The 27,630-nt window shown below is 37.3% G+C and overlaps 1 protein-coding gene across 2 annotated transcripts in view; it reads right to left on the bottom strand.

The window, feature by feature from the left end:
* Positions 1-27,630, bottom strand: part of COL24A1 (collagen type XXIV alpha 1 chain) — a 125,862-nt gene that overhangs the window by 40,182 nt on the left and 58,050 nt on the right. For both annotated transcript variants that reach the window (XR_001523201.2, XM_015636820.3), the window contains exons 20-28: positions 25,569-25,622; positions 21,145-21,198; positions 20,375-20,419; positions 14,895-14,948; positions 13,808-13,852; positions 4,937-4,990; positions 3,157-3,210; positions 1,584-1,637; positions 757-810 (exon numbers count right to left, since the gene is read on the bottom strand). Coding sequence is in view for 1 of the 2 variants with exons in the window: in XM_015636820.3 (XP_015492306.1) it covers positions 757-810; positions 1,584-1,637; positions 3,157-3,210; positions 4,937-4,990; positions 13,808-13,852; positions 14,895-14,948; positions 20,375-20,419; positions 21,145-21,198; positions 25,569-25,622 (468 nt within the window). In the remaining variant the exon portion in view is untranslated. The remainder of the gene's footprint in view (positions 1-756; positions 811-1,583; positions 1,638-3,156; positions 3,211-4,936; positions 4,991-13,807; positions 13,853-14,894; positions 14,949-20,374; positions 20,420-21,144; positions 21,199-25,568; positions 25,623-27,630) is intronic.

The raw sequence follows: 27,630 nt of genomic DNA, 5'->3' as shown, positions 1-27,630 counted from the left end.
AAATGAGACTTTCACAGAGCTTGGGATATTTGGGATTTATTTTGAGTGATCTTTAATTATAAACACTGTACTCCATGATGTGCTGCCAAAATCATAGAGACATATTTATCAGGAATAAATGGAGCTGTGAAGACACACTGGTCCAGCCACTGGTATGAGCTGTGCAAGTTTCTTAGGAATCCTGGATATACTGTCAAACTGGTAGGTGAGGTGAGAGACACTTCATTGATGTGGGCTTTGGATTAGTGTTTTGTATACAGTGAGAAAATGGTTTCCATTTCCCTGATAAAAATGAAATGGAAATGATAATCTAACAAGGGGAGGTTCAAGATTCTAGGACACAGTATCTGCTGATTACACATCTTCCCTCAAAACTGGGTTTGAGAGATTTTGTTCCATTTCCAAAGAATTAAATGCAGTTAAAGAAAATAGTCCTTAAAACATTGAAATAGCCCAGTTGTAGTTATAAATGACAACTTTTGCATGTTTAGGTGTACAGAAAACAGTCAGGTGGTGATCTAGGTTCTAGCTTTGCTCTCAGTTGAAACCAATGGCAAAGCCCATTGCACTCTGATGATAAATAAAGATTCATATTGTCTCCTACATGGAAAGACAAGTATAATCAATCTGATTTCAATACAAACAAGTTGAGACCAGATGACAAAGGGAGCAGCTGTAAATGGGTTATACTTCAGATTTATATTTGCAACACACTACTCTCTGCTCTAAGTAACATGAAGGAGCAATAGTACTTACTCTTCTTCCCTTAGGTCCCTGTGGCCCTGATGGTCCTCGTACTCCTGAAGGTCCCTACACATCAAACAAACTTATTATTCATTGTCTTCTAAACACAGATTCTTGAAAATTAAAAGGCTTATGCACCTTGAGCAACAGTCAATGCAAGAAATGCAAATCAATCACTTTCACACATGGTACAAATTAATTAATCATGTTTGTACAATTTATTAATTAATTTAATAATTAATTTTTGTAGAAAAAGCTAATTAACAGACTCTATGTAACATTATTTTTACAAAACACTGATGTGATTGTTGGATGGATTACTTGTGCCTATTATCCCAAAATTTTTAAAAGAGACCTGCATTTCAGCAGCATTATGTTAAAAAGTGAGAATATTTTCTGATAAAAGGCTTAGTTTTTATCTGTATTGAAGACCCATGCTAGACAAATTATAAAAATTATAAACAGCAGATTAGAATACAATTTATTTTTATTAACAATGAAACTAAAAACATAATGAATATATTTAAACTATATTAGGCACTAATAAATTTTAAAAATATTATGCAGTTATTAACCATCTTTCCAAAATTCTATTTCCCTACTTGTGTCAATGGAGTGATTTTTAAATGGATGACTAAATCATATAATTACTTTTCCTGTTTCTCATAGATCATCCTAGCAAAGAGCAAGTGAATACATTCTGTCTGGATGGGTACATTTTCGTGACAGTTTTACAGATTGCAGTACAAACTAGAAACTATTCTTAGCTTCAGGAAAGGTAAAAGACAATTTGAGAATAGCTCATTCTATGTCAAACCAAAGCACCCCCCTATACCTACAGGTAATCCTTCTGGCCCCACAGGTCCAGGGCCTCCTGGAGGTCCTGGATAGCCCTAGAATTAAAATAAACATAGAAAAGACAGTACAGTTTTATCGAAATTGTTATTATAGTAACAGTAATAAATCCAATTACTTACCTGAATAACTGGACGTAAGTTAATAAAATATTTAATTTTGCAAAATTTGTTCCCAAAATTTTGTTTAAAAACTAAATGCTTAATTGGATATCTTCTAACCATTAAAACAGCCTAGGAAGCTTTCCCACACACAGACACTAGCTGGCAGAGATGTACTGAAACAAAAGATGTTGAGATCTAAATGAATTTCAAATTCCTCTTGAGAAGGCTGTGACAGTGAGAATAGAAAGTGGGCACATCCTGGTGTGGGCAGATCTGGCCGAGACCAAACGCCAAGAACAACTCTTGTCTGGGGACTGCAATGACTTACCATTGGGAAAAGTTCTTTCTGCCATGACTTAAGTGGATTTACCTATGGCAATAAGCATTAATAACAGTCCAAGAAAAGTAGTTGATAAGACGGGATACTATATTAATAAATCCTTGTTTATTAACCTCCCTAATAAGAATTTTTTCATGGATCAAAAGCAGCTGGTTGAAGGTAAATCTAGATTAGAGGGATTTAATGAAGGACAGAAAGCTTTAAAAGTCATTGGCTCTGCATCGATCACTTAGCTGGTTTGCAGTCTCAGGGTACTTGATCTCTTCCTTGCTAATGGATGCCCAAAGAGTAATTACTCCAAATACATAATATCCTTGTCCATGGCAAGAACACACTGCACCATGCTCAGGCCCACATCTGCAGTTTCTTTGTAATGCCATGGAGATTTCAGCCCTGCCAACCACACCAGTGTCAGAGGGAGCAGGATGCAGCACCTACCACATTACATAAAGTGCCTGTCCTCTCCTTGCATTTAAACCTTTAAATGCTCTCTGTACACTCTGGAGCTTCCACAGGGCTAGCTGGCAAGCACACAAGTAAGCCTGAAGCATGTTTTCTAGAGAACTTGAACAAGAACATGGCCATGGGCACATGCGTACAGCCTTTCATTTCTGTACCCCATGGCATGGCCTCTGGGCTGCGTGAAGTGCTGTGTCCTGCTTTAGGACAAGTGGTGCTCTCAGGAAGCCAGTCCTGCCATGAGAGCGGCACCCAAGAGCTGTTTGGGAAGTGCTGGGCAGTAGAATTAGAGGTGATGCTAGTTACTAGTCTCTCTACTAAAGCAACCTGGGTTACCCCAGTTTACAAGGAAATGGTTACTTTACTTTCCCCCTCCTTTTAATTTATTAATTAAATATCCTTTATTAAGGCTGCTTAGAGCCTTTTTTCAAAAATGCAGTTGCTCTGCTGTTTCATTCAGCAGATCACTTTGCAATATCACTGTTACAGAGGGGCTAAAGCTATACAATAAAACTTTGTAGGAACTATGCATCAAAAATGCTACTCTCCCATAAGGTCTGCACAGCCAGAAGGGTGAGAACTTATTACTGTTTTGGAGACTGAAGTGCATTTATAAGTAACATAATTGTGGATTCTATATTACTCGTAACTTACCATGAAACCTTTTTCTCCAGGAGAACCTACGGGTCCTGGACTGCCTCGCTCTCCCTTTAACAACAAAAGAAAAAGAAGAAAACCAAAAGAACACTGAATATTCTTCACCTTTTTCTATGTCCACTGAGCATACCTGGCAGTGCATCACACTACTGGTTGAGAGACTGCCCTTCAGAAACAGTGCAGAGACCTTTTTAAACTTTTTTTTTTTTAATTCCTACATTCCTTCCTCCTACAAGCCTATCCATCTTTTGAAAAAAATGATAAAACTGAGTTTTTTGTCTTCTGTTTTCCTGGAAGACTGAACAAGAGGTTTGACTACATCAATGTCTGAGAACTTCTAGAAGAGATGTCTTCTCTGAGTTGGGTGCATCATATTTATAGTATGTTCCTTAATCCATAAAATTCAGGACAGCAAACAAAGAAAAAAGAAATTTTTTTGCTCTCTTCCTCTTTTCTTCAGTATGTGTTAGGAAAGCAGAAATCTAAAAGGAAGGCCACCCCTTCAGCAGCTGCTGAAGGAACTTGGGTAGGGGAAGCAGGAAGGGTCTCTTTTTGGTCTTCCATATCTTTTCACTTTTCATTCATGTCACATCAGCCCAAACATCAGATTTAGCTGTAGATTATCCTCAGAAGATTACACTTTTATTACAAATAATGCACATGACACAGTAATAACACTATATTTTGCATACTGTAATTATGCTAGAAATAGATTTGTTATTTAAATCCACATAGCATGTTTACCTTGCACTACTTAATCCATAAGAGAGCAAGAAAATAAATTCTGTAGAAACAGCATAGCAGTGACAATTATTGCACTGTGAAGAAGCTTCCTTCCCTTTGCTGATGACAAGTTAATTAGTCTTTTACTGCCTTTCCCCTCCTAGATAAACTAGCAGCAGTACCACAAGGTAAGCTTTCTTGGGCCAAGTGTAATTACAAAGAACAAGAATCCTTTGACATGAAATTCTAAGATGATATTATGACTAAAACCATATGAGATTTGTCTGAATCTAAAGCAGGGCTTTCCACTGATGTATTTCCTTTCACAGATTATATAAATTATAATCAGATTTTAATAGAATTCCTAATAGTTGATTAAGAGTTTCTCAATAAAATATCTAAATAGCAGACACCAGTTTAGGTGAAATAATTCAGCCCTGCAGGAAAGAAATACAAATGATGCTGCATCATTCTGACAATTACGATTTTATCATAATTAGAGCTGACATGCAGTCCAGTAATACTTTCCTGTTTTTCAGTTTTAAAATACTTCACCTAAATAAAACCATGTCAAATACACTTATGCTATTTATACTGTTCTAGTCACGTTGAGTCTGCCAAACTTTTCTTTCACAAACACAACTGTTACTGCACAGCAGACAAAACTCCGTCTTGTATTTTTTATGCAGTTAATATATACAGCCGAATTTTACCTTTCTACTTTTGTCTTCATTATGTAGTAGTGAAAAACCAGTGAGTACTGTATAAAACAAGTATAATTAATGCCAGTTTCTCTGAAACAGTAGCAGTATAGTAAAGGGATATAAAAGTAAGGTATCAAATCTATCAAATCTAAATTAACTGAGAGGTAAAATCAAGAATACAGATACACACCTCAAATAAGAACATTTGGATTACCAGTTATTACACCCCCGTGCTCTGAAACAGCTACAGGAATTTTAGCTCTGACAGTGGTCAGTAAATGATCTCTCACCAGTACTTTATCACCCCAATGATTTTCAAAGCTGCTGAGTAGTCAGATACACAATTATACCTTTTCACCAAGGCTTCCAGATGGCCCAGCTTCTCCAAGTAAGCCAGCTGATCCCTGTATAAAAAGAAAGCAGGCTTTTACTTGCATGATGCCTATACTGGTTCATGGTCAGCAGCTCTCCAGCAACAGAGCAGGGCCCATTTCTTCATCACAGAGAGCCCCATGTCTGTCTCAGTGCACCTGGGGAAAGTGAGGGCTGCAGGAGTTAGCAGAAGGAGCCCTGTATCTCAGCACACCTACTGCAAATAGCTACTGCCAAAAGGCAAATTGCATTAACTTCTTCACAATACTATCCTACCAACTTAGATCTGCCACTGAGCTCAATCTTCCACTGCTAAAAGCTTTACAAACATACAAATAAAGGGGATAATTGCTCTGCTGGTGCTTCAGTCTGACCACAAATTTCAAAGGGAGTGAATTCAGTGGAACAAAGTAAAAAGCAGCAAAAAACAAAAATCATATTGGATCAGGTGTTGTCCGAATTTGCCCCTCAAGAGTAGTAGCCCCAAATGCCTTTGAAGTCAGAGGATCAGAGCCTTTCAGGCATTCAAAAATGAATCTCCTGAGGCTCTCTCAGAAATTTCCACTGAATAGAACAAGTATGACTATATGGGATGGGAAACATGAGAGAAAATACTTTTAGAAATCTTATTCACAGTGCTTACAATACCTACTTTATTATGAAACCTAAAATAAAAAGAAATTATGGTGCAAGGTTCCAGTTGTGAAAAATATGACATATTTAGCTTGAAGAAAAAGCAGGAAGTGCCCAGTGTACATTGCATGACTGCTCTTGGAACATGGCAGAAATGTGGAAGCTCCCAGTAGTAATATAATACACAACTCTAAAATGTCTGTCACGCTTTAAAAAAGAAAAAAAAATAAAGTTATGTCAATTCACACATTGGCATTGCCATCTTTATGTGTGTAGGAAGGAATAGCATTAGCATTAGTAGCACAACACTGTCATTCAGATGATATTTAAAAAAAAAAAAAAAGCACTACTTTAAAATAATAAAAATGCAGCCTTTATTTGTATAACTTGAATACAGTTCAGCCTCAAGTACTTTAACAGAACAGGTGCAAAATAAGTAGAGATTTTATGATTACTTGCTCTCTTGGACTGCTAGCTACACTGGGAATCCCACAGTTTAAACATATTGCAATGAGCCAATGATACAGTTACCTTTGAGGCTCACAATACTGGCACAAATTTCTTTATGGAAGGAACTAAAGAGATAAGCAGGCATCTCTATGGCTGCTGGGCTGATATATTATGTGTGGGAACTGGTGTATTATATGTCAGAACTGAGATGTCTCTTGCCTTGGCAGCAGCCAAAGATGGGTCCTGGTGATATTGGCACTGAGGCAATGGCCCAGACGTCACTGGCAGCAATGAGGGACTTTTGTGATGAATTCTGAGAGTGAGAGCTCCCAGTCAGAGCCAACAGCAGGCCTCAGTAGCAGGCAGAAATCTTTATGAGACAAAGAATTACCCTGTACTCTTGCTTATCAAGGTAAGAGGTGTGGGGGTACAGTTTCAAAATGCTAAATACTAATCACTTTGATTCCCTTATTCCAGAAAGAACAGGAGACATAATTAGAGCCAAGGTGAAACTCAGACCTATTCTCTTTCCACAGAGACACTCCTGATCTCCCCTCCAATGCCATGCTGTTTACAGGACTGAAGATGCTGATCAGAAAGATGGAGAGCTGTGCCTTGCCCCAGCAGTGAACCATTTAATATACAGCCTCTGATCAAGTTCTCCTTTCAATTCAGAAGTACTGCCTTCCTGACTTGGATGCTCTGGGCTGAAAGAGCAGAAATGACTAGGAAGCAGTGACTGTGAATATGCTATTGTATTCCCTAGCACATGGCACCTTCCAGAGCAACGACAGAAGCTGGCTATTAAATAGAAAGTTTCCTATACATTGGCTATTCCTTGAAAGTAGTTAAGAAAACTTAGCAAAAACACTAAGAAGGTTGATACAAAAGATGTAAAAGAAACTTGGCATACCTGGAATTGGATATCTATGGAAAGCAAAGCAATAGTCAAGATGACTAGAAGTGAAGCCAGTGAAATCCTAAAAGCAACAGGGACGTCAGAAAGTATGTAGGGGAAAGAAATTCATGACAGGTTAACTAAATGCTCTTCCACCCCTCTATTCAAAACAGAGGTCAAGTATCTGAGACTGAGAAAATGCTAAGACTAGTATGCACAGAGGCAAGAGAGCCAAAAATCTTAGGAATATAATTTTGAATTTTCAAACAATTAGTACCATTCAGTGAAAAGAAAGCACAGAGAGCAAAATATTTTGTTCTGTTAACAGTGAGTTACCATAAAGTGATGTTTTCCTTAAATCATTCCCTACAGACTTTCTGTAAGATCACGTGGCTCTTAAAATCCCAGATTTGGACTGGCTTGTTATTAAGAGCTACTAGGACTGGATTGAAGTTTCAATTCTCTCTCCGTCTTATGTAAGAAAATGAATACAGTCCAAAGCAGATCTGTTGAAGCAATGTCTTCCAGCATCCCTTCAATCCTCTGGAATTCCAAATATAAAACTGAATGTATTAGAAAACAAAAAAGTGAAGCAAAAATCCTGAAGTGATTAAAAAAAAGAAATCAGCAACTTATTAAAAAAACAGTCATCAACTTTCATTTACAAGGATTTGTGTAAAAGTCTCCAGTGACAATAACAGCATAATAACAGCATTTTAGAAACCTTCTTGTCAGGAGAATTTTGTGGAAAATGAATCAGAGACCAGATCTCACAACTAACACATGCCTGAGAAAGACAAAAACTTCTTGCCATGGCATATACTCCGTGTTAGAAACTGGACTGTAGTTGAGTAATTGAAAACACATTGAACACTTAATGCAAACCCAAGTATAGAGTAATTCATTGAAAAACCTGGTAGTGAGAAATGAACGTCCAGCTGGTTCCAAACATTCCCACGGCAGCAGTTACCTGCCAGGCTCTACTTTCATGTGTTCTTCCGTGATAATTGAAAATTTTCCAATCCAGTGCTATTTCATTTACAGTTCAGCATTCTCAAATATTTTTATTCAACATTCATTTAATGAGATACCATAATAAATTTAACATAACTATCTTGTCACAATAACACTTTTTTATTAATTTTCTGTCTCTTGGGAAAGCTACTTGGTAATCCACCAGAGGTGATAATCTGAGTGAAAATCTGTGATTTGCTACAGCCAATGGAGGAAGTGAATAAGAGCAGAGATGCACCATATTTGTACCTTGTAGCTGATATTTCACTCAGTCTTTTAAAGGACTCAAAAATTCAACTACCTGAATATTTGAAAGGCAAAATGTACTGACACCAATCACTTAATCTACATCAGTTTCAAGACAAAAATAAATGGATTAAATTTCGCTTCCAGTGTGAAGTAGGGTAATTCTGTTTGATATCACTTGTAGAGGAATGCATTCAAGGGAAGCTGCCTGACAAAGTAGGGGTAGGATATGCTCACTGACAAAACCTTGGAAGCTAAACTGCAGATATCATGTGCAGGTACTATTCCTCTAACTGAAATCAAATGATAAGGAGAACCACTAAAAAAAAATCCTTCGAGAAAAACGAGCAACAGCTTGATAAAGCTAACCTCTAGGTACTGTAACCTCTTCCTCCCCTTTCCTCAGCAGGAGCTGTAATATATCAGGTCATCTAGGGTAAAACCAAGAAGCGCAACATAAGATGCAGAAGTATCTTTATTGCAATTCACTGTTTAGTCCTTCATAGAATTTACAATAATCTCTATCCAACTGCTTTCTGACAGCAGCTGAAGCAGTTCCTTCTTTGGAAGCCCTTGGCAATGTCCCATGCCAAACTTTAAAAAAAAAAAAGTCTTTCCTCAATTGACTTATCTTCTGGCCTATGGTTTAAAATTCTCTTTTCTACATCCTTGAAGCCCAGACTTCTCAGGATAATTCAAACTCCTTCTGTTGAGCATCCTGAACACATCAGTTAACTTAATCTTTTCTTCAAGCAAAAGTAATTGCAGTTTCCATTCTCCCTCAATTATGCATCCCTGATTTCTAATCCAGCTAATTTTTACGTCTCTGAAAGATGTGGTAATTGCTTTATGTTAATTCTTCCTAAAAGCAACTCAGCTGCAAGGCACATGGCCTGACTGCAGTATTTTATCGCCATTCACAGACTCCTGCAGACTGACCATTTGCAGTCTGCTCTGGAGCTGCCATCAACAGCCTGGTTTTCCTTTGCTGCATTGTAAGGTTTTTTTTCATGGCAAAGCACTTTTTATTTCAGCTTGGTTTCCTTCTGTTGTTTCAAAAACTATGTGCAACCAGAGAAATTTGCTGACATGTAATTTCTGAAGATTATTTTTCCAGGATTTGTGCTCATGAACTCTGCCTTTTGACACCAGTTGCACATACTACAGCTGACAGTTCTACCCTTGTACTCTGTCTCAATGTGTGTATAAATGTCAAGGATTTCTAATCCAGAAGCCTACAGGCCGAATTTCTTTAACAGAGGTAACAAGAAAAAATAGGAATTAACTTGCACTTAGTCATTCGGAGTGGCACAGCCTGGGTAAACACTAGCATTATCAAACACCAAAACAGTCCTGGAAAACAACTGTTTTAAGTTCAGATGAGTTCTGAATAATTCAATAAATCATTTTCTTAAATCATCCCTGACATTTCAACAAACAGATCATTTGTATGAGATGCTTAAAGTTAGTTTCAAATATTTGCTCTCCATCACTGAACAGCATCTTATCTAAGCATAAAAAAATCCAGTTGCATATGTCAGCAAAGCCAGATTTTCCTCCTCCAAAATGTGGGGGGAATTTTCTCAGTAGCTGAAGGGGTTGTTTCTTTTGGCATGGCTTCCAAAAGATTTTGTCTCATCAGCAGTGTACATTTGCTCTGTCTGCTGTTCCCTTGCTTCTCACTATCTTAACCAATCCCTCTTCAATTGGACTTGATGGTCCTGCAGTTAACCAAATATCCTGCAGCAAGGAGCAGCTGCTGGATTCTGCCACAGCTCAGGGCTCTGCTGAACCAAGCAGCCTCCCTCATCTGCCTCCCTTCCCCTTTAAACAAACACAACACATGCTGTAGCCAGAAAAACAGCTTTTGTTGTAAGGCTTGGTTAAGTGAATAGTATCTGAAGTCTGATTTTAACCACATTCCTGATGTGTGTCATTTAAGCTTATGAGCACAGCAAACATTTTATAAATTTACTCTGTTTCCACAGTGGACAAACATCCAGAAATATTTTGGCAGAAATGTGCTCTGAAGAATCAGCAGCTTCATGTGATCTAAGAAATATTGTGGCTTCTAGCCTATTGACAGATCTGTATTTCAGCACATATTACACTTTACTAGGCTGATAAAACAAGTGTTACAGTCCATTCTCTTGCTCTTGAAACTTCCCTGCTTGTGCAGAGTTTCCATCTGTACTTTTCTAAGTAGGTATTAAATAGGACCTGAGAAAGCTGCTACAGAGAAAAGGAATAACTATTTCGGCACCTCAAACAGCAGTGGCAGATGTTTTAGTGAATGACAGGAGATTAATGATATGAAGGAAAGCAAGCAGATTGAAATAAACAGAAAAAAAAATATTGGTAGAACCTTTGGTATCAATAGCAGACAGGCACATGTGGTCATGGCATAATTTGCTGTGAAATCAGCATTTACAGGATTTATTATTGCAAAATTGACTCCTAGCTAATTCATGAAATGCGCTATTTCTCATTTGGAAAACTGGAATGCTGTGATGGAATCTCCATTGCTAAAAAACAGTACAATATATTTTAACCATGGACTTAAAAATATGTGTTATAACCTGTAATTTTAAGAAGTCTGTCCATAGAGATAATGAATAAACAGAAAACCATAGACAAGCCAAAAAGGAAAGCTGGTGAGGTTGTGGTGCAGAAGGGAGAAGCCAAATACACAGTATTTTTTAAACACTGGGCTTATTTTCAACTTTTTAGTAACTTACTTTTTCCTTTGCCTTTACTATCAAATAAACTGTACAGTAGTTGCACTTTTTTTACTGCTATTTGTACAATTCATCTTTGTATTTAGTGTCACCAAGCACCTGGTAGCACACAAACTCCGTAAGGCATCAGTAAGGACAAATGCCTTACTCCATACCTTTTTTTGACTCCATCTCAAAATCTGTCCCAGTGGTTGGTAGCACTTGTACTTTGCTTTTGCACTTTGTTTTTCAAACTTTCTTCTGTTTTTCAAACTTTTTGTTTGTTTGTTTTGTGTGTGGCATGTTTGATGCCAGAGATGTTCTCACGCCACCAGAGCCAATACTGAATAGCAGGGAGGGGATTTATCTGTGAATTAAGAAGTCCATACTCTATGTGCACGCCAAGGGAAAGAGAAATTACTTATTACAAACAGAAGCTGTTGAGAAGCTGAAAGCAAAATCTGTGTCCAAAGCATACAGAAGTGAATATTTTGCATCAGGACTCATGTCTGGAAAAGCATTTTCTGCATATGAGAAAAAACATCTTCTTCCTGTTAGTACTTTTCAATTATTTTTGGAAAAGTTTGACAGCTGCAGATTGCAGTGGTGAATAAGGTGAAGGAAAGGGGTTTTGAAAGGTCTAAGAGTGAGTGTGCTTGTGTCTCCTCTTGGTGTTTCACCCCTCTACCACAACAAAATATGTATTATCCCCCTAAAGATCATGTAGTGGGCACTGGTCCTCTGCTGCCAGATAATGCAAAGGCAACAACAGATCAAGGGCCTATGAAGCTCATTTGATTAGATACATGTACATAAATTAGAAGACATTCTACAATCCACAGGTAAAAATAAGAAATATTTATCAGTAACTTAGAAACTATTTCAGTTTTCAGGTATCACGTGCCATCCTGTATCACATGTAAATTCTCCAAATATCACATGTGGGAAATGGTAATTAATGATGGGCTACAATTACCTTTCTTTATAACACTGTAACAGGGCTGCAACATCCCCTTGTTTGGCATAGAAAATACTATTTAATTCTTGCAGCTTGACCCTGACTACAATTAGGTAGCTGGTATGATTATTTTATTCAACAACACTGCAATGTATCATTGATTATGTGTTTGAGATAGTAATTACTACATAGAATGGAGCTTTTTTTAGTAGTGAAAGACATTATGTTCATACAAAATATATGCATTGTGAAAATTTGTCCACTGAATTCAAGTTCACTGAGGAGCAAAAAAAAAATCTATGTCAAATCCAGAGAGTTAAGTTTAAGCAACTAGCTTCTGTAACTGTTTCATGCTCTGTTATTGATGTAATGACTTAAGACTGAGCCTACCTTTTTCTTTTGTTGAGGTTTTTGGCGCATGTGGCACTGTACAACATAGTAAATGCCATTAGTTTTCCCTAACATGTTACAGGCTGAAAACCAGAATTCACATGTAATAAAAGCTGCACTTAAAGATGTGCTGGATGACTTTCAAGGGGATCTTATGGCATGTCACGGCCCTATCGGTTCCTGTGTATGCAGATACTTTCATCTGACTGGGAGTCCAACTTCTCAGTCCCCTTCCCCAGAGCACAATCTCCAGAGTGCACAGTGGAGCTGGACTTGACCAAGAAGCAGTTTGTAAAATTTCTGCAGTAACCAACCTTTTGATGAGTTGCCCCAGGTACATCTGCTTGGTATTTTGTGGACAATGGGGAGCTAACTCTGCCTGCCAGCTAAGGTGGTAAACAGAGTTTATATGAGTAGTACAGCACTAAGCCCAAACCAGTGTGTGGTATCTCTCCTCAGCATATGTTAACTCTAGAAATAAAATCAATTTAATCATGTTCTAGACAACTCTTGGGTAACTCAAGCATGTGCTTGAGTCAAGCTCACATCTGCTCATAAATCCCAGACAGAAGTTAAAAATACAAAAGGGCAGGGGATGAAATTAAGTAGAGAGAGAATTCCAAAGTGGTATGTTTTGGTGACAATTACCACCTAAAAAAGCACATATAATAGAAGAACAGAGAGATAAGGCTTTAACAAAACAAAAGACAGGAGACTGTGAATCTCAAACTGAATAACAACACACTCCTGTAAAAGTAAGCACATCTATGCAAGAAGTAGGCTTGTAAGAAGCAATGTTTCCATTCAGTATTAGCAGTTTGGGCAGTAGGCTGGAGTCAGATGTTTGGATGAATTGGAAACAGGCAACAGGGGAGTTAGAATGTGACTTAAATTATCTCAAAAACATGACAGGCTAATTGAATTCGGGCTTTTAAGCCTGAAAAGAAAGAATGAAAGAGGCACAGAATAACAATCACCATATGAAAAATTCTGTTCCCAGCAAAAAGGAATCAGGTTACACAACTGGAAGAACTTTTTAAAAACAGAGAAGCCCTGGTCTTGGAGCTTTTTAATATATGGTTAGATGAATAGTTGTCAGAACTGATGTAAAGATAACAGGTCCTGCCTAGGCAGAAGAGGATGGACTACGTGTCACCACAAGACCACCTCAAGCTCTGTGATTTTATGGAGCATAGACAGAACAAGCCTGCAAAATACATCTCAGCCTAAAAGTAGCCTCTCAAATGATTTAACTGGAAAAGGATCACTTGTTCACATACATGGACATGCCTTGGAAAACCCCTACAACCACCTGCAATATTCACACAATGTATGGGGAGAAAAGCAGAATTAATTTTGGAAAATGCTTAAAACGGGAAATTTCTTTAAATAGTATGAATCTTAAAGACTACAAAGGAATAACTGACATACAACAGCTTTGAATACAGGCAAACTTCATCAGGCAATGTCTGCAACAAACTATTCATTTGCTCTCAAATAAAACAGAAATAAAAATTAAACCAGAAAGAGAATTCAAGCTTACTGCTTCACCAGTTTTTCCAAGGTTTCCTTGGTCTCCTTTTTCTCCCTGTTAAATGCAGAAAACAGATGATACAGTTCACTAGAAAAGTAATTTCTTTCATATGTGTATATTAAAGTTCTCTGTTTTCCTAGGAGCCTCTATTTTCTAAATTACATCTGCCAATTAAAACTTTAAAAGCTAAAATTGAGTAACCAAAACAAATTTTGTCAGTGGCTAATTTTGATTTGGTAAAATGATGTCCTAAGGTATTTAGGATTTGCCTGCAAAAATAAAAACTATCAATTAAGTACTCACAAAACACATTAGGTCAGCAAATACTATAAATTAATTATTCTATTGTCATTTAAATCTTTCTTTCAGAAAATTACCTTCACTATTTCACTACTGCTTGAAAGGTAAATGTTGCCAGCACACTTTATTGATAACTGTCAATTTGTTATGAAATATTAGGAAAATTGACATTTGAATGACACTTTAATAAACTTCCCCCCCTTTCCCCAAAATCTTGAAATCATCATAAGTATTAATTAATTCTGTTCTCTGAAATAACACTGTTACATAACTGGAACATTTTGCTGTGTATTTCACAGGTAGAAACTGGGTATATAAGCATTATTGGTTATCTGGCTGTGATATAATCTCAGTTATCTAATAACTGATAAACACTTATTTGTGTACTGCTTATACAAACTGCAGATCAGCACTGGGAACTTCTGCTGCCACATGCTCCTCTTTTGAGTTGCAGCACTTCATCTCATCCCCATTCACACTTCCAAAATCCTGCCAGTGTAGGAACTGCCCTGAGACACTTGTTGCCCCCCAGTCCAGGCACTCTCACATTTCCAGGCCGTTTGATTTCATTTAAGCAGGTGTAGTCTTTGCTCACACATCCCTGTCTCCTAGGGATGCACAATTTTCTCCTTTTTCAAAATGGGATCTTGCAAGAAAGCAGGATCTTAAATATGATACGCATTTATATTCTTTGGAAGCATGTGTGCTCATATCCTTTCACTGGCATGTCACTGTAAATAGTTGTGTATAATTCTATTCCAAATCCACTCTATTTCATACATAAACCATCACTTACCTTTAAACCTTCTGGTCCAGGATCACCTACATAACCTTTCTGTCCTGGCTTTCCCTAAAATAAGGATTAGAATAAAATATTGTAAATATTTCATTTAAAAAAGACAATTTTATCACAGTTTATCTATTTCTCAAAATTGTACATTTTATCAAAAATGTACAGTTTAGTAATATTCAATACAAAAATTTTAGCAAGTGTACTTAGAAATATATACCTGAAAATACATTATTGAATATTTCATCCAATACTGGAATAGTAAGAAAAAATTGTATTAGGCCTTACAGCAGGTTAACACTGAGGGAAAACTGTCACAATCCAAGATTGAAACACATTTCAATTTCACTTTGAAAAAGTGACAAGGAGACAAAAAATGGCAAGGCAACATTCTCTCCTGGTTAATTCCAGCAGAACAGGGACTAATAACATTTGATGCTTAAACATCAGGGACTGGTGTCATAACTGTCCTTTCTCAACTGTCCCCAACCAGACAAAATCATCTCAAACACCCTCTTCTCTTTATTCAGAAAATTGATGATTTTGAGCCTTATTTCTCTCCACTAGCATTTTGCTGCTGACAGAACTTGTTGCTCTGACAACTCTGGTAATAACACTGTTAGCCAGAAGAGATACAGCAACATCAGTCAGAGCAGAAGGCCACAAAGTGACAGGATCTTGGAAGCACTTTATCACATGCATCCCTCCCTCTATGGTCACTCACACCAACTCAGAAAGGCAAGCAAACCAGAAAGCTTTTCCCCTTAATTTTCAATTAGTTGTTTAGAACTTCATTTTGTCTCCCTTTTAAGAAATTGTTTTCCCTCCCAGGATACTTTACTTCCTCTACAATATAAAACATGGCCTAACCATTTGGCTATCTGGACAGCACAGCCCTGCCCAGACAAACTTTCCCCATCTGCTCTGAGGAAAAGACCCTAGTCCAGCAAATAAAGGTCCAGGGGACTGGACCTGGCTCTTGAGCAAGTTGCTGATGGGATTGTTGGAGGCTGACAACTGGAAGAAGAAAATTAATTCAACATTTGAATGATTCAGTATCAAAACCATGTGGATTTGTGCTAAAGAGAAATTATCAGCGGTTGTTCCAGCAAACTGAATAATTGGAATTGCCAAAGTCCATAGTACAAGCTTTCCATTCCACATAAGCTGTGCTGACAAAAGAGCAACTAAAGCAAGAGATAATAAAAGGTTCCTTAAAAAGAGACGACATTTTTTCATTTGGCTCTTTTGCTTCAGCTGCTCTGTGCCTGTCTTTTAGAGCACAGTGTGTGTGTTAGTTTCTAGGCATCTGAGAAATTCTCTATATGGCTTAAAATTATATTGTCTTAGTAGGTTCCATGACTTCTCATACTAATCCCTCTCTATTGTTTTCATTCTCTCTGACTAACTGAGTGATTTCAATTTGGCCAACATGTTCCAGAAAATAAAATCACTTTAGGAACATATTTTTGGTTTTGCCAATGGACTAAAATATGGTACAGCCAGGGATGCAGGCAGAAAAGACCATGAAGAGAAGTTCTTAGAGAACCAGATAAAGCAAGTCATGTCTTTCCACAAGGCTTAACAAAGTTTAACAACTTTGTTGTAAAGAAACTTAAGGTCTTTCTATACAGCAAGACTATCATAAATATATTTTAAGTGAAATTCATCAAAAGAAAACTAGTGGCCCCTATTAACTACCTTGATAATTTTAAGTCTTATGAGAACTAAACTGGAGTTACAGCTTGTAAAGGTTTCTTGGCTGTCATTCCTCAGCTATGTTCTAGCTGCAAAGGACATCGAACAGATGGAACTTGATCAGAAAATGAAACAAGTGGATTTAACTGGTAAAGCAATCTGAAACACATGGATTTGGCTTTAAACAGAAATACAATACATTTACACATGGAGGAAAAAACACTGTCAGAAGGTTAAACTAGGCATGGCTGCTTTTCTGCTTGCAAACTCCTGAGAAAATTACTCTTCCAGGGCAGGGTAATCCCAAAGGAAATGTCTGTTTCCTAAAATATTAACTGAAATGTCTATGCTTCTCTTTCAGGAAACAGCAACCAACTGTGCTTCCTTTCACCTCACAACTGGTAGCTACAGGTGTGTATATATCAACATAAATATCTCTCACTATCACTCTATTTCAACCCAGTCCCTCTGTAAGCTTCCCAGATGCCTTCAGCCCCCCAGGAAGGCACTTCCAGAAAATACTGCACTGGGGTGTGGGGCAGATTTGAGAACATTTTCTACTATCATCAGGACAAACTGCTCATCTTACGACTATATAAATTCCGGCTTCTGTTTAACACATGTAACTCAGAAAGGAATCAACTTGCAACTTTTTACTTTCTGGCTCAAAACAACCTCCACCCTTTTAAAGGCATTTTATTCTCCAGCAAGGAAGATACAAAAAAAAAAAAAATTTGAAAAAAGCACCAATGCTTGCATTGACTGAGCTGAGCTACACTGATAGTTACAGTATTAATATTTGGATAGCCTTTGAGAGAGAGGGATAAGTGGGAGAAAACTGAATAAACACAGTCACATCTTTAGTATGGCATCTCCTGTATTTTTACAGGACAAACAAGCGAGCACCAAAAAATCAGCTTTTTTTTTTTTTTAATATAGAAGGATTAACTTAAGAGAATGTAAGTATATGACTTTGGAATAGAATGGGTGGGATGGTTTGGAAAGGAATGAATGCAACATCAAATGATGTGATCAGATTCAGTTCAAACACCTCTTCCAAAGCTGAAACAGACTGAGGTCGTTGGAACTGAGATATATTCTGAGTGAGCAAGGGAACATCCTCTAGTTTTGTCTCCAGTTGTTTTAGACACATGGAAATTATTTTTTGAGCTGGGACTGAGAACCCCTGTACAGGCTCATATTCACTTCTGTTCCAGCAGAAGATAATCTGTTTTGATGGCAGCATTGGTCAGGTGGGTCCCAGGAGTTTTTGTTTTCTCTTATGTTTTTCAAAGCAAACGTTAGAAACAAGGACAGGGGAGGGAGGGGAGAGAAAAACAAGGTGAAATATTATGGCTGCCAGCTTGTCACATGCCTAAAACTGAACTAGGGATTGGACATTTTGACCTGAAATTGTAAAAAAAGATGAGGATTCCAGAAGCACTAGAAACCTGCTCCATTATTGTTTCATAAGAATAATGAAAGGTTTACAATACATGACCTACAAGGATACTTTAGCTACTTGAGACAAGCCCCAGAAATTAAGGTAAGAGTGGCTGAAAAGAGGACTAACCTATTTAATCATGCCCACAAATAAAGTCTGTGGGACAGGAAGCAAGGCTGTAGTGAGAAAAACACAGGCTAGACTTTCAGATAGAACAGCTAGACAATAGAATAAACGTCTGTAAACCAGGCAAACAACTCAAGCAGATTGATGAGGAGAATAAAGAATTCCCACTCCTGGCGGCTGCAAAACACAAGTTAAGCACATCTGTCAGCTAAAGACAGAGCTGACAGCTAATGGTGCCTTGGGGCCATGCACAGCCAGACCTCTTCTTCAGGTCCCTCTCTGGGACCTCCTCTGCCCCCATGGCTATCTAATTAGTACAGTGACACCACAGTTATGATAGTGTTTACTTTCAGATGTAACATTCACTTTTTAAAACGCCTTTCATGCAAAATGGAAGCAAAGGCTATGTAAATCGAATGAACATCAAACTGCAGTCAAGGAAGTGTAATTTAAAAAGACAGATGTGCTCAGCAGCTTATTGACTCAGTCCTGCTACACTACGTGAGATTTAAGTCATGGCTGTGGCTCTCTCACTGGCACAATCACACAGGGTGTGTTACAGGTGGGAGCAAAGCACCAAGAACAAGCAGAGATGGGAGCAGAGTGCAGAGCAGCAGTGAAAACTAGCTGGCCTGGAGCTGTGAAACAGCTGGAGTCGAGAGAAGCCATAGAATCTAGGCAAGAGCCTGTGGGCCCCTGGACAAGGAGGAAAAACAGGCAGAGCTGCCCATCAAGCAAAATTCCCTTTTCCCCTGTCTCTCATTTCAAGAGGGGATGTTAGCCAGCAAACTACTAAAAATGTCTAGAGACAGAAACCCTGGGGCTCACTTCAGATGTGCATACTATGCTCTCAACAACTTGTGAGAGAGAAACCAGAGAGCTGTAAGACATGCCAATGTCTTTGTGCACGTTTCCCACTGAGAGAAATAAAAACCTAAATAATTTAGGTCAAATTGACCCAAAATAGATGAAAACTATTTGAGTTTGCTAGGTTACACAAAAATTTTTCCTCTTGGGTCACTTTGACACCAGCTGATGGTGGCCTGTGCATGTCCAGTGACGTGGAAGATGCGAAGGTAGCTGTCTCATTGCCCATGAGTCACCCACTACAGCATCTTCTTTTCCAATTGCCACAGCACAACATGGGAGTTGCTGCCATTAAGCCCTGCCCAAGGAGGAGACTCAAAGAATGATGCAGCCAAAATAAAACTTTCCATGAGGCTCACGGCAGAAGCTTGGACAGATTAAACTCAATATTGAACAAAGTTACAGAGAGTTTTGAATTTCTTGAAATTTGAATTTTTGCATGTTTTCCTCAGCTTAACAACAAAGAGACTTTTGTGGGAGGGTGTTTTGTGTTTGGTTTTTGGTCTTTTTTCTGTTTTTTTTTTTGGTATGGGTTTGTTTGTCTTAACACCTAATCTATGGGGCAAATAAATATTTCAATACACTTTTTAACAAAAAGCAAATTCCCAGCTTTGACTAGCTACTGAACAGGAAAAATTACTTAGGCATATATCCACTCTAACAGCAGAAAACAGCGGAAAAGACTCTCAAACTCATGCAAGAAATGGGAAGTCATCCAGAATGAAAGCCAAATCAGTGATTAGCACACAATCAAATAAAGGCAGAAGATCATATTGCATTCAATAAACTTAGAGACACTCCTGTAATCCCCAGTGCAGGTTAGTATCCATTTTAGCATAGAAATATTATAAAAATAAGCTTCAAGTCCTCTGAAATATTCTTAGATGATAGCATATTTTTGTAACTAACAAAAAAATTGGATGATAGTTTCAGACTTCATCTTTTAAAATATGGCAGCATAAACAGCATTGTGATGTTTCAGCTTTATTGTTTTCAGTAACTATCTACCAGGTTTCTGGTACATTTTTTAAAGCATACATCCTTTATATTTCTCCCTGTGAGCTGAGGAGGTTCTTCCCCAATGGAAATATTTTGATATATCAGCTGATTCAGTCCCTAGGAAGTGCATGGCAGTTTCATTTGTCTCAGAGGAGCACTATATTTTGTGCACTATAGCAGTGATTTCCTTTCAAACCCTTTGTATGGAAAATAATTTCCCCTCCCAGCTCTGCCTTGAGCATGATTTGAGGAAAAACACACATTCATTCAGGAGATGCCATTTTATCAGTCATTCCTCACAGTAAACTTACATTTCAAAATAGCCTGCCCTAACAAAATTACTTATACTTACTCTTGAGCCAACGCCTCCAATAGGTCCAGCTGGTCCTACTTCTCCCTAAAAGAAATCAGGACTTCAGTGATCTTGATGACAAGTCTAGTTTTAAAAAAGAAAGCCTGCAGATAACTGTCTGTATTTATTATAACATCCTAAGTTTGCACTGTGTTTGTCTGAGTTCATGTCTGATAGAAACCTGGAAACAGATCATTTTGCCACTGTTAGCTTTTACTCACCCAGTATCTGTCATAGAAGCCCATTATTTAGCTACTTAGAAGTCTAGAGGTCTATCTTCAGAATCACAAACTACATTATTTTTAATGTTAATTATTTTTAGCATACAAGACATAAGCTTTTATTTTTATGACAATGAATTAAGAATATTTGATGAATCTATAAGATGAAGAACTGCCTTTCTCCCCTTTCAGTTAATAGGTGTCTAAAGTGTTTACAAAAGAGTATCTAGGACACTGTAATTAAATTGGTATATGCTATTTCCATACTGCTAACCCCCTTCCCTCCTATCTTCCCAGTTTAACTAAAACAACCACATCCAGCTTTGGACATATATTATCTGAGATTCCACTGAAATTAAAATAAACCACATAATGGATGCATACCCTCATTAGGCTGCTAGAAACCTTTTAAAACACTTGCCAAAATGCAAAAGGAACTTCAAATTTTGCATGACAACACCATACACACCTAACCATTATTGTCTAAGCCTCTTAACCCATCACAACTTTGAAACACAATCTCTTAACTGGATAACTTTTTCATCTTACCTCAACTCCTTTGGGGCCTTGTGGCCCTGGAGGTCCTCGGTCACCCAGAGCTCCCTAAACATCCAAACACACACAGTAAGAACTTACATCAGTTGACAATCATTTTGGTCTAGTTTCTCTCCTCTTACAAACCTAGACTAAAACCCAAAACTGAGGTAGCAGACCTAATCTCTTACCACTGTTCATAGTATTTCCCATTGAAAGCCAGGCAGCGATGCAGAAAACCAAGCATCATAAAAACTTCTACACAGACTTAGCTGAAACATTATTCTTTTTTATGTTGTAAGAAGGAAATAAGAAAATATTTGAACATGATAGAACAATTTCTCTCTTTCTGAAGAGGTAAACCACTCTACCATATTAAGATTAAAGCATCATCAATGTACAGAGCTCGTATTAGGGTAGTCTTTAGAATAACATGAGTTGACAACAATGCAATGGAAAGAAACTACAAAGCGAATTTAGACCACTAGCTTGTCCAAAACCACTTGTGATTTTCAGCCCTTACTTTTCTGTTAGGATTATAACCAGCTACCCAGAGATAAAGCACCTTAACCTCTGCCAGCTCCAAGTTTTCATGACTGCTTACACCAACATTTTCAAAACTTTGTTAAAAAGACTTTGCAGCTAGCAGTATATCAAAAACCTCGGGCATCCCAATTACAATGGGATAATTGGGAAAAGCACTTGACCTGGCATAGTACAAAAAAAATAGTGTAAACATATTAATGTTCTGGGAAACCGAAGCTTAGCAATATCAGATAAAGCAACAAGAACAAAGAAACTGCCCTTTAGGAGAGATATGATTATCCTCTGAAGAAAGCAATGGTGGGAAAGTGTAAGCCTTATTAACTGCGTGCTAATGAAGCTGAAGTCTAGACAGTGGTCCAGGCATTGGTCCAGTAACAATTTACTCAGCAGGCAAAGTAAGATGGAAGAGAAAAATGGAACAGGCCACCTCAAGGTAGAGAGTTTCACTGAAGAGCCCATCAGTCTGGGAAGGACTGGGGTGGAGTGCTGCTTGACATTCCAGCACAGAACTGATGGGTGGGCCTTCAGCAGCACTACATAAATAATATTCTTAAATGGTTAATAATGACATTTTCTCATTAGCATGACTGTTGTTTTATTCTAACAGCAAAGCCTGTTAGGAGATAAGGATTTCAGTGCAAGGTAACTGCACAGTGGAAATGGCAGCAGCACTGCTACTGTACACACCCTCCCACTGCACTTAACTGAATCCAGAAAAAAGTTCCAGACTGTAAACTGAATATTAATACTAAATGACATTTCCATCTCCTCCTCGGAGTTTCAGGCAAAAAACAGAAAATGAAGGTAGTCATTACACATGTGCCAAAGTGTCTGGAAAAAAACAGAAGTCAGCAAATGGGGTATCCTGTATTTCACATATATAACTTCCCAGTTGACCACCCCTTCCAGAAGAGGTGAAACTCCAAATAATCATTTTATTAAAATGTGTTATACAAACAGAGGGAAAGTTTAACAAGTTTAATAAGTTAACAAGGGAAGGAAGCTCTTAGCTTTTTCCATGGTACAACACACACTGCTGGAAAAACTACAGTGGTAGTCAGCATATTCTGACCATCTTTTCCTCTTACTTTTCTTGGTTGGAGAGCGTAAATACTTGCAAAGAATAACACAGGGAACAAATAAAGTTATTTCTGAACTTCTTAAAAACATTCTTATTCCCTTTTTTAAAAAAAATGTGTGTTTTGTTATTTTTTTTAATAAGTGATGGATCAAGATCAAACACCTTCTAAAATATTGCCTCCAAGCTGAGTAATGTTTTGTAGACCAAATTACATAATAAATCCTTTGAACAATCATTTAGAGAGATCAGATTTGCTGATTATTTCACTAATTTGGGGAAAATTTACAATCCAGAACTTCTACTGGCATTTAGAGACAGCTGATCAGACTCAACAGAGCTTAAACTTCCAAGAAATTTAATTTATCCCACACCAATTGCTAAAAAATAAAGCTTATCCAGCTTTCTTGGCTTTTAAAATGGGTATTGCTTCTGAGGAAGCATAAACAAAAACATGAGGAAAATAGCAGCATAGTGAGAACAATTTTCTAAAAATAAAAGCTTGAGGAAAATTTTAGAACTGCAGTGAACTCAAGGCAGCTGTGAATCCCAAAAGCCAAACATTTCTAAAGTTATGCAGACCTTCTCCCTCAGTACTGGGAGTAATATAAGAGTTTTCCCAGTTTGGTAATCCTTTTCAAATGTAAGCCATCAGTTCTCCCTGACTAAGGCAGGCTGTCTAAGCTTTTTGTCTCTAATACCAAATGTGCTGGAAAGCACCGAATCTGGTTCAGCTGTGTAATTTCTGTATCAAAAGAACATGGAGTCCCAAACTTTGTAGTTCACCTCTTGGAAAGTTTTTTTCTCTGGAAGCTGTGAAAAGGCAACAGATCAGTAGCACATGTATTAAACATCAACAGAATTCTAACAAAAACTCTTTGGATATAATGTGCAACAATACCAAATCACTGAAAAAACTGAGCAGCAGGGATTAGATCTGTTACATCATTCATGTATAAACTTGGACAACTAAATCTGAACTGTAGTTCAAGAATTGCTGTATTTCTCTTCTGGTATTTTCCCTAGACCCTAGACAGAGTCTTTCATCACCACAGGTTTGGTTTTTTTTTGTAAACACCCTGGTAACTCAGAAACACAAGAGCAGCTGGCACTGCAATGGTTGGACAAACTCGTTAATATAAGGATGCTAATGTTATGCATACATGCATATAAACAAACAAGCAAAGCATCTCATAAATTTGAAGATGGACACCCTCTAGAAATGCATTTTAACTTCTCCTCAATTTGCCTCACCAGATAACCAGCTCTCAGCCTTCCTAGTCCATTCATGTCTATTTTGGTCAAAGGCTCTTGACATGGTTGAAAGAGCTTCAGCAACTGGATTATTTGAGAGGTTCTTAAGAATCTCCTTTGGCATGGAGATATTGTTGCAATCTTCTGGGTACAAATAAGATCATATCTTTAAACTATTTACTACTCCACGTCCTATGTTTTCTTGAGTAGTCTACTATGGAATTTCACAACTCTGTTAGAAAATGTAATTTCCATGTCTGTTTATTCACAGACAACCTGTATGATTTGTTCTTGGACAAATAATAATGTTGGTCCTGCACAGTTCTTTTGCCTCATCAGTTTCTGCCTTCTAGTTTACTTAAAGTTAAAAAAAGGCCTTCATTTTGGTCTAATAAACACACTCTCAGAATAAAGCCATTCAAGAATTATTTCTGCCTCTAATCTCACTTGATCGAGTCCTTCAGAATAAAAATGCCCAGTAATGTACTACAGAGATAAAGCCTTCTCACACTTTGAGCAGTGCCATTAATGAGACATCTTGCCTCATGTATTCTACAATTTCACTTAATTTCTAACTGCATTACTAAAGATATTACTGGGCTTTTATTTCAGAGAGATCTGGCAATGTCTTTGGTCTAAGTTTGTAACAGGATTTATTGTTTTAGTCCTTTCATAGATCAATCTGAAATAACAAGTGAAATGAATTAGCAAAAAGTGCATTTTTTTAGATAATCTAAAGATGCTCAATTTTGTTTCATATACAGGTTTCATTCTGCCATTCTTGTGGCTATTTACCATAGAAAATATAATGTAAGAATAGTCCCAAGGCTATTGGGATGATGAGTGGGGAACTTCATTGGTACTTGCCTTTCAACAAGTAGTCAATCTTTAGATATTTTTCAATAATTTTCTTCTGGGTTAATTTCTGAGCCACCTGCACTTTTTATACTACTCTCGACCATTTCCAATTCAACAAAAATTTCCTTATCTGCTTTTATTCAAAGCTTCATTGAAAACTCAATTCATGTGAATTATTGCCTAAATTTGGTCTAAAATCTCAGTCTGCTAAAGAGCAGAAGCTAAATTATTCTGTCACAGTTTTGTAGATAAATTTTATCCTCTATTGTTATATCTATTATTTTATCCTTAATTTAATCAGGCATGTGAATTTTACACATTTTCCATATCCTCAACTACCACTTATTTTAAAAATTGTTAATTTTTAGTACAGGTGGAACCTGGGTAATAGAAAATCTGCATACATTTGGCATGCATTTTATTTAAATACAGGAACAACATATGTTACTTTCTAGCTACATGGCATTTTCTCACACTTATTTTGCCATTACATGCTTTCACCTGACACAGTAATTACTCTCAGAACTGCATGGACAGCATTAAACATTCAAATAACTTCCTCATATAAATACCTGAGGCAAAGTACCTGCATTCTGACAGTAAGATTATCTTCTCATAATGTCAGAGTCCATCTCTCAGAGCCTTTTCCTCAGAGATTAATGCTATTTACTGTTATTTTTAATAGGTTTTCATATAACCTTACCTTAGGACCTTCAGGGCCATTTAATCCAGGTACACCAATATCTCCTGGAAAACCCTAAAGAAACCACACAGACAAATGATTTGCAGAGTAGGATTGTTTTCAATGTACTTGTTTTGATTCTGTTCTTTCATTTAATAAACCTGAGTCACAGAAACAAGAAATAAATTTGTTCTACCAACCCAAAAAACGTCAAAATCCATTATGTTTCCTTGAAAGGACTTGGATAAGTGACAGATTTTAGGCAGATTTCGTTAAACTCAATTTAGCAGATGTCAGCCTGGATTTAATTTCTCTTAAGATAAGACTTTTTATCCGCTAAGCAATGTTCGAAATTAAACCACTGGACTGGATTGGAGGTACAAAAAATCACCACAAAGCAGCCAGCACCAGGCCTCGCACTTACGAATTCAACTAATTTTTCCTAAATTTAGAGAGCAGCTGAAGCCCTTTAATCCTTGGCCACACGTTAAGGACGAGATCACTGCAAGATTAAGAGAAAGGTAAGAAGCCTTTTGCCTCTAAATCAGCAGGGGATAATCTAGGTCTGGCTGGCAGTACCTGAAGGTCACCAGCATGTAGCATTATTCAGAACAGGCCTTTGTGAAATAGACTCTAGTATAGGTCAAGCTGTTAGTAAAGGAAAAGTAAATATGCACAGACAAGGAGTCAACTAAAATTATCACTGCAAACCACCCGGCCAGCAGGCATTGAGTTGGGACACCATGAGGATCCTGGCCTTTGTGTCAGAGGAACTCAGCTACAGCTAGACTGCTTTGAAAGAAAGGAGTATATTTTAAGGGAAAAAAATGGTGCAGCTAACCTTTATGCAATACAGTACTGAGTTCAATTTCAAAAATTTCATTTCATTTCTATTTTATAAATATCCAGATGATACACCATCTTTACATTTGTAGGATAAAATAAAACATTGGTAATTGATGCTTTAGTTAGCACACTGCTCATGCAGTCCCCTACCAAGACAGTATTTGATTTTGGTTTTTTAATAAACTTTTGATTTTTACCATCTGAAAACAGCAAGACTGACACTTCCTCTGAGCAAAATATTTATTACTACATTTAAGCAAACACATGGTCTAACACTAGGAAAAACAAGTTTTCTTCTTCATTAAGAGTAAATCATCAGAGATTAAAATGTATGCATACTTTTTCCAAAAATAGAAACAAAAACCACATATACAGAACAATTTTTTAAAACACAGGTTTAGCGCGTGAATGCTAGTGAGTCTAAAAGAAAACCACTAAAGAATAAAAATGGTCTGTGTTTTCAGAAGATGGGCAACAACTTTAACCCTCAACATTTCACAATGCATCACAGTGATTTCCCTTTCTTTTGCCATAAAGCAGCAGCTACAAGCAGAGCTGTGCAACAGTTCCAACATGCCTCTAGGTGGCACAGAGAATATTAATTTACATGTGACCTGTGAATCATACCTAAAACACTCATTTGCATCCTCCTTGATTTCTATACAGTTCAAAAGAGGAGGTATTTTTTTCTGAAAACCCTGGCCACCACTATCTGCTGAACTACATTGAAGAGTTAGGTCAATTTCTTGGAGTTTTTTAGCTTGTCCCTTCTTAATTTTAAATTTACTTATTTATAGACCTTAAATAGTTACCAAGGGGTGAGTTGTTTCATATATCTGTAAATCTTTACGTTTCTAATGTGTGAACAAGTGCTAAATGCTGACACAGACAATTTCCTCTTGCAAGAAACATTCCAGAAAACAATCTGCCTAGAAAAATGTTAATTTAGAAAGATTCTAATGCTTTTATAAAGGAATAGATCTACTTTATTTATTTGTTTAAATTTTTCTAGAAGGAATTCAGTAAGGGCCATGAGACATAGGTGTGGACAAGTACTGTTGCAGACAGAAAAAATACGGTATTTTGAAATCTTTTCATCTCAGGGAAAATCTTAGGATACAAGAGGGCTACTGACCTGAGAACATCAACACTAAACAATGCACTTAAAAATTTTAGATCCTCATAATTTTTATCTTTTCTGTGAAGATGGATTAAGACTTTTCTTATTGAGCACAAC

The sequence above is a fragment of the Parus major genome, chromosome 8 (assembly GCF_001522545.3).
Source record: "Parus major isolate Abel chromosome 8, Parus_major1.1, whole genome shotgun sequence".
Lineage (NCBI taxonomy): Eukaryota > Metazoa > Chordata > Aves > Passeriformes > Paridae > Parus > Parus major.
This window is presented reverse-complemented; position numbering and strand designations above follow the sequence as displayed.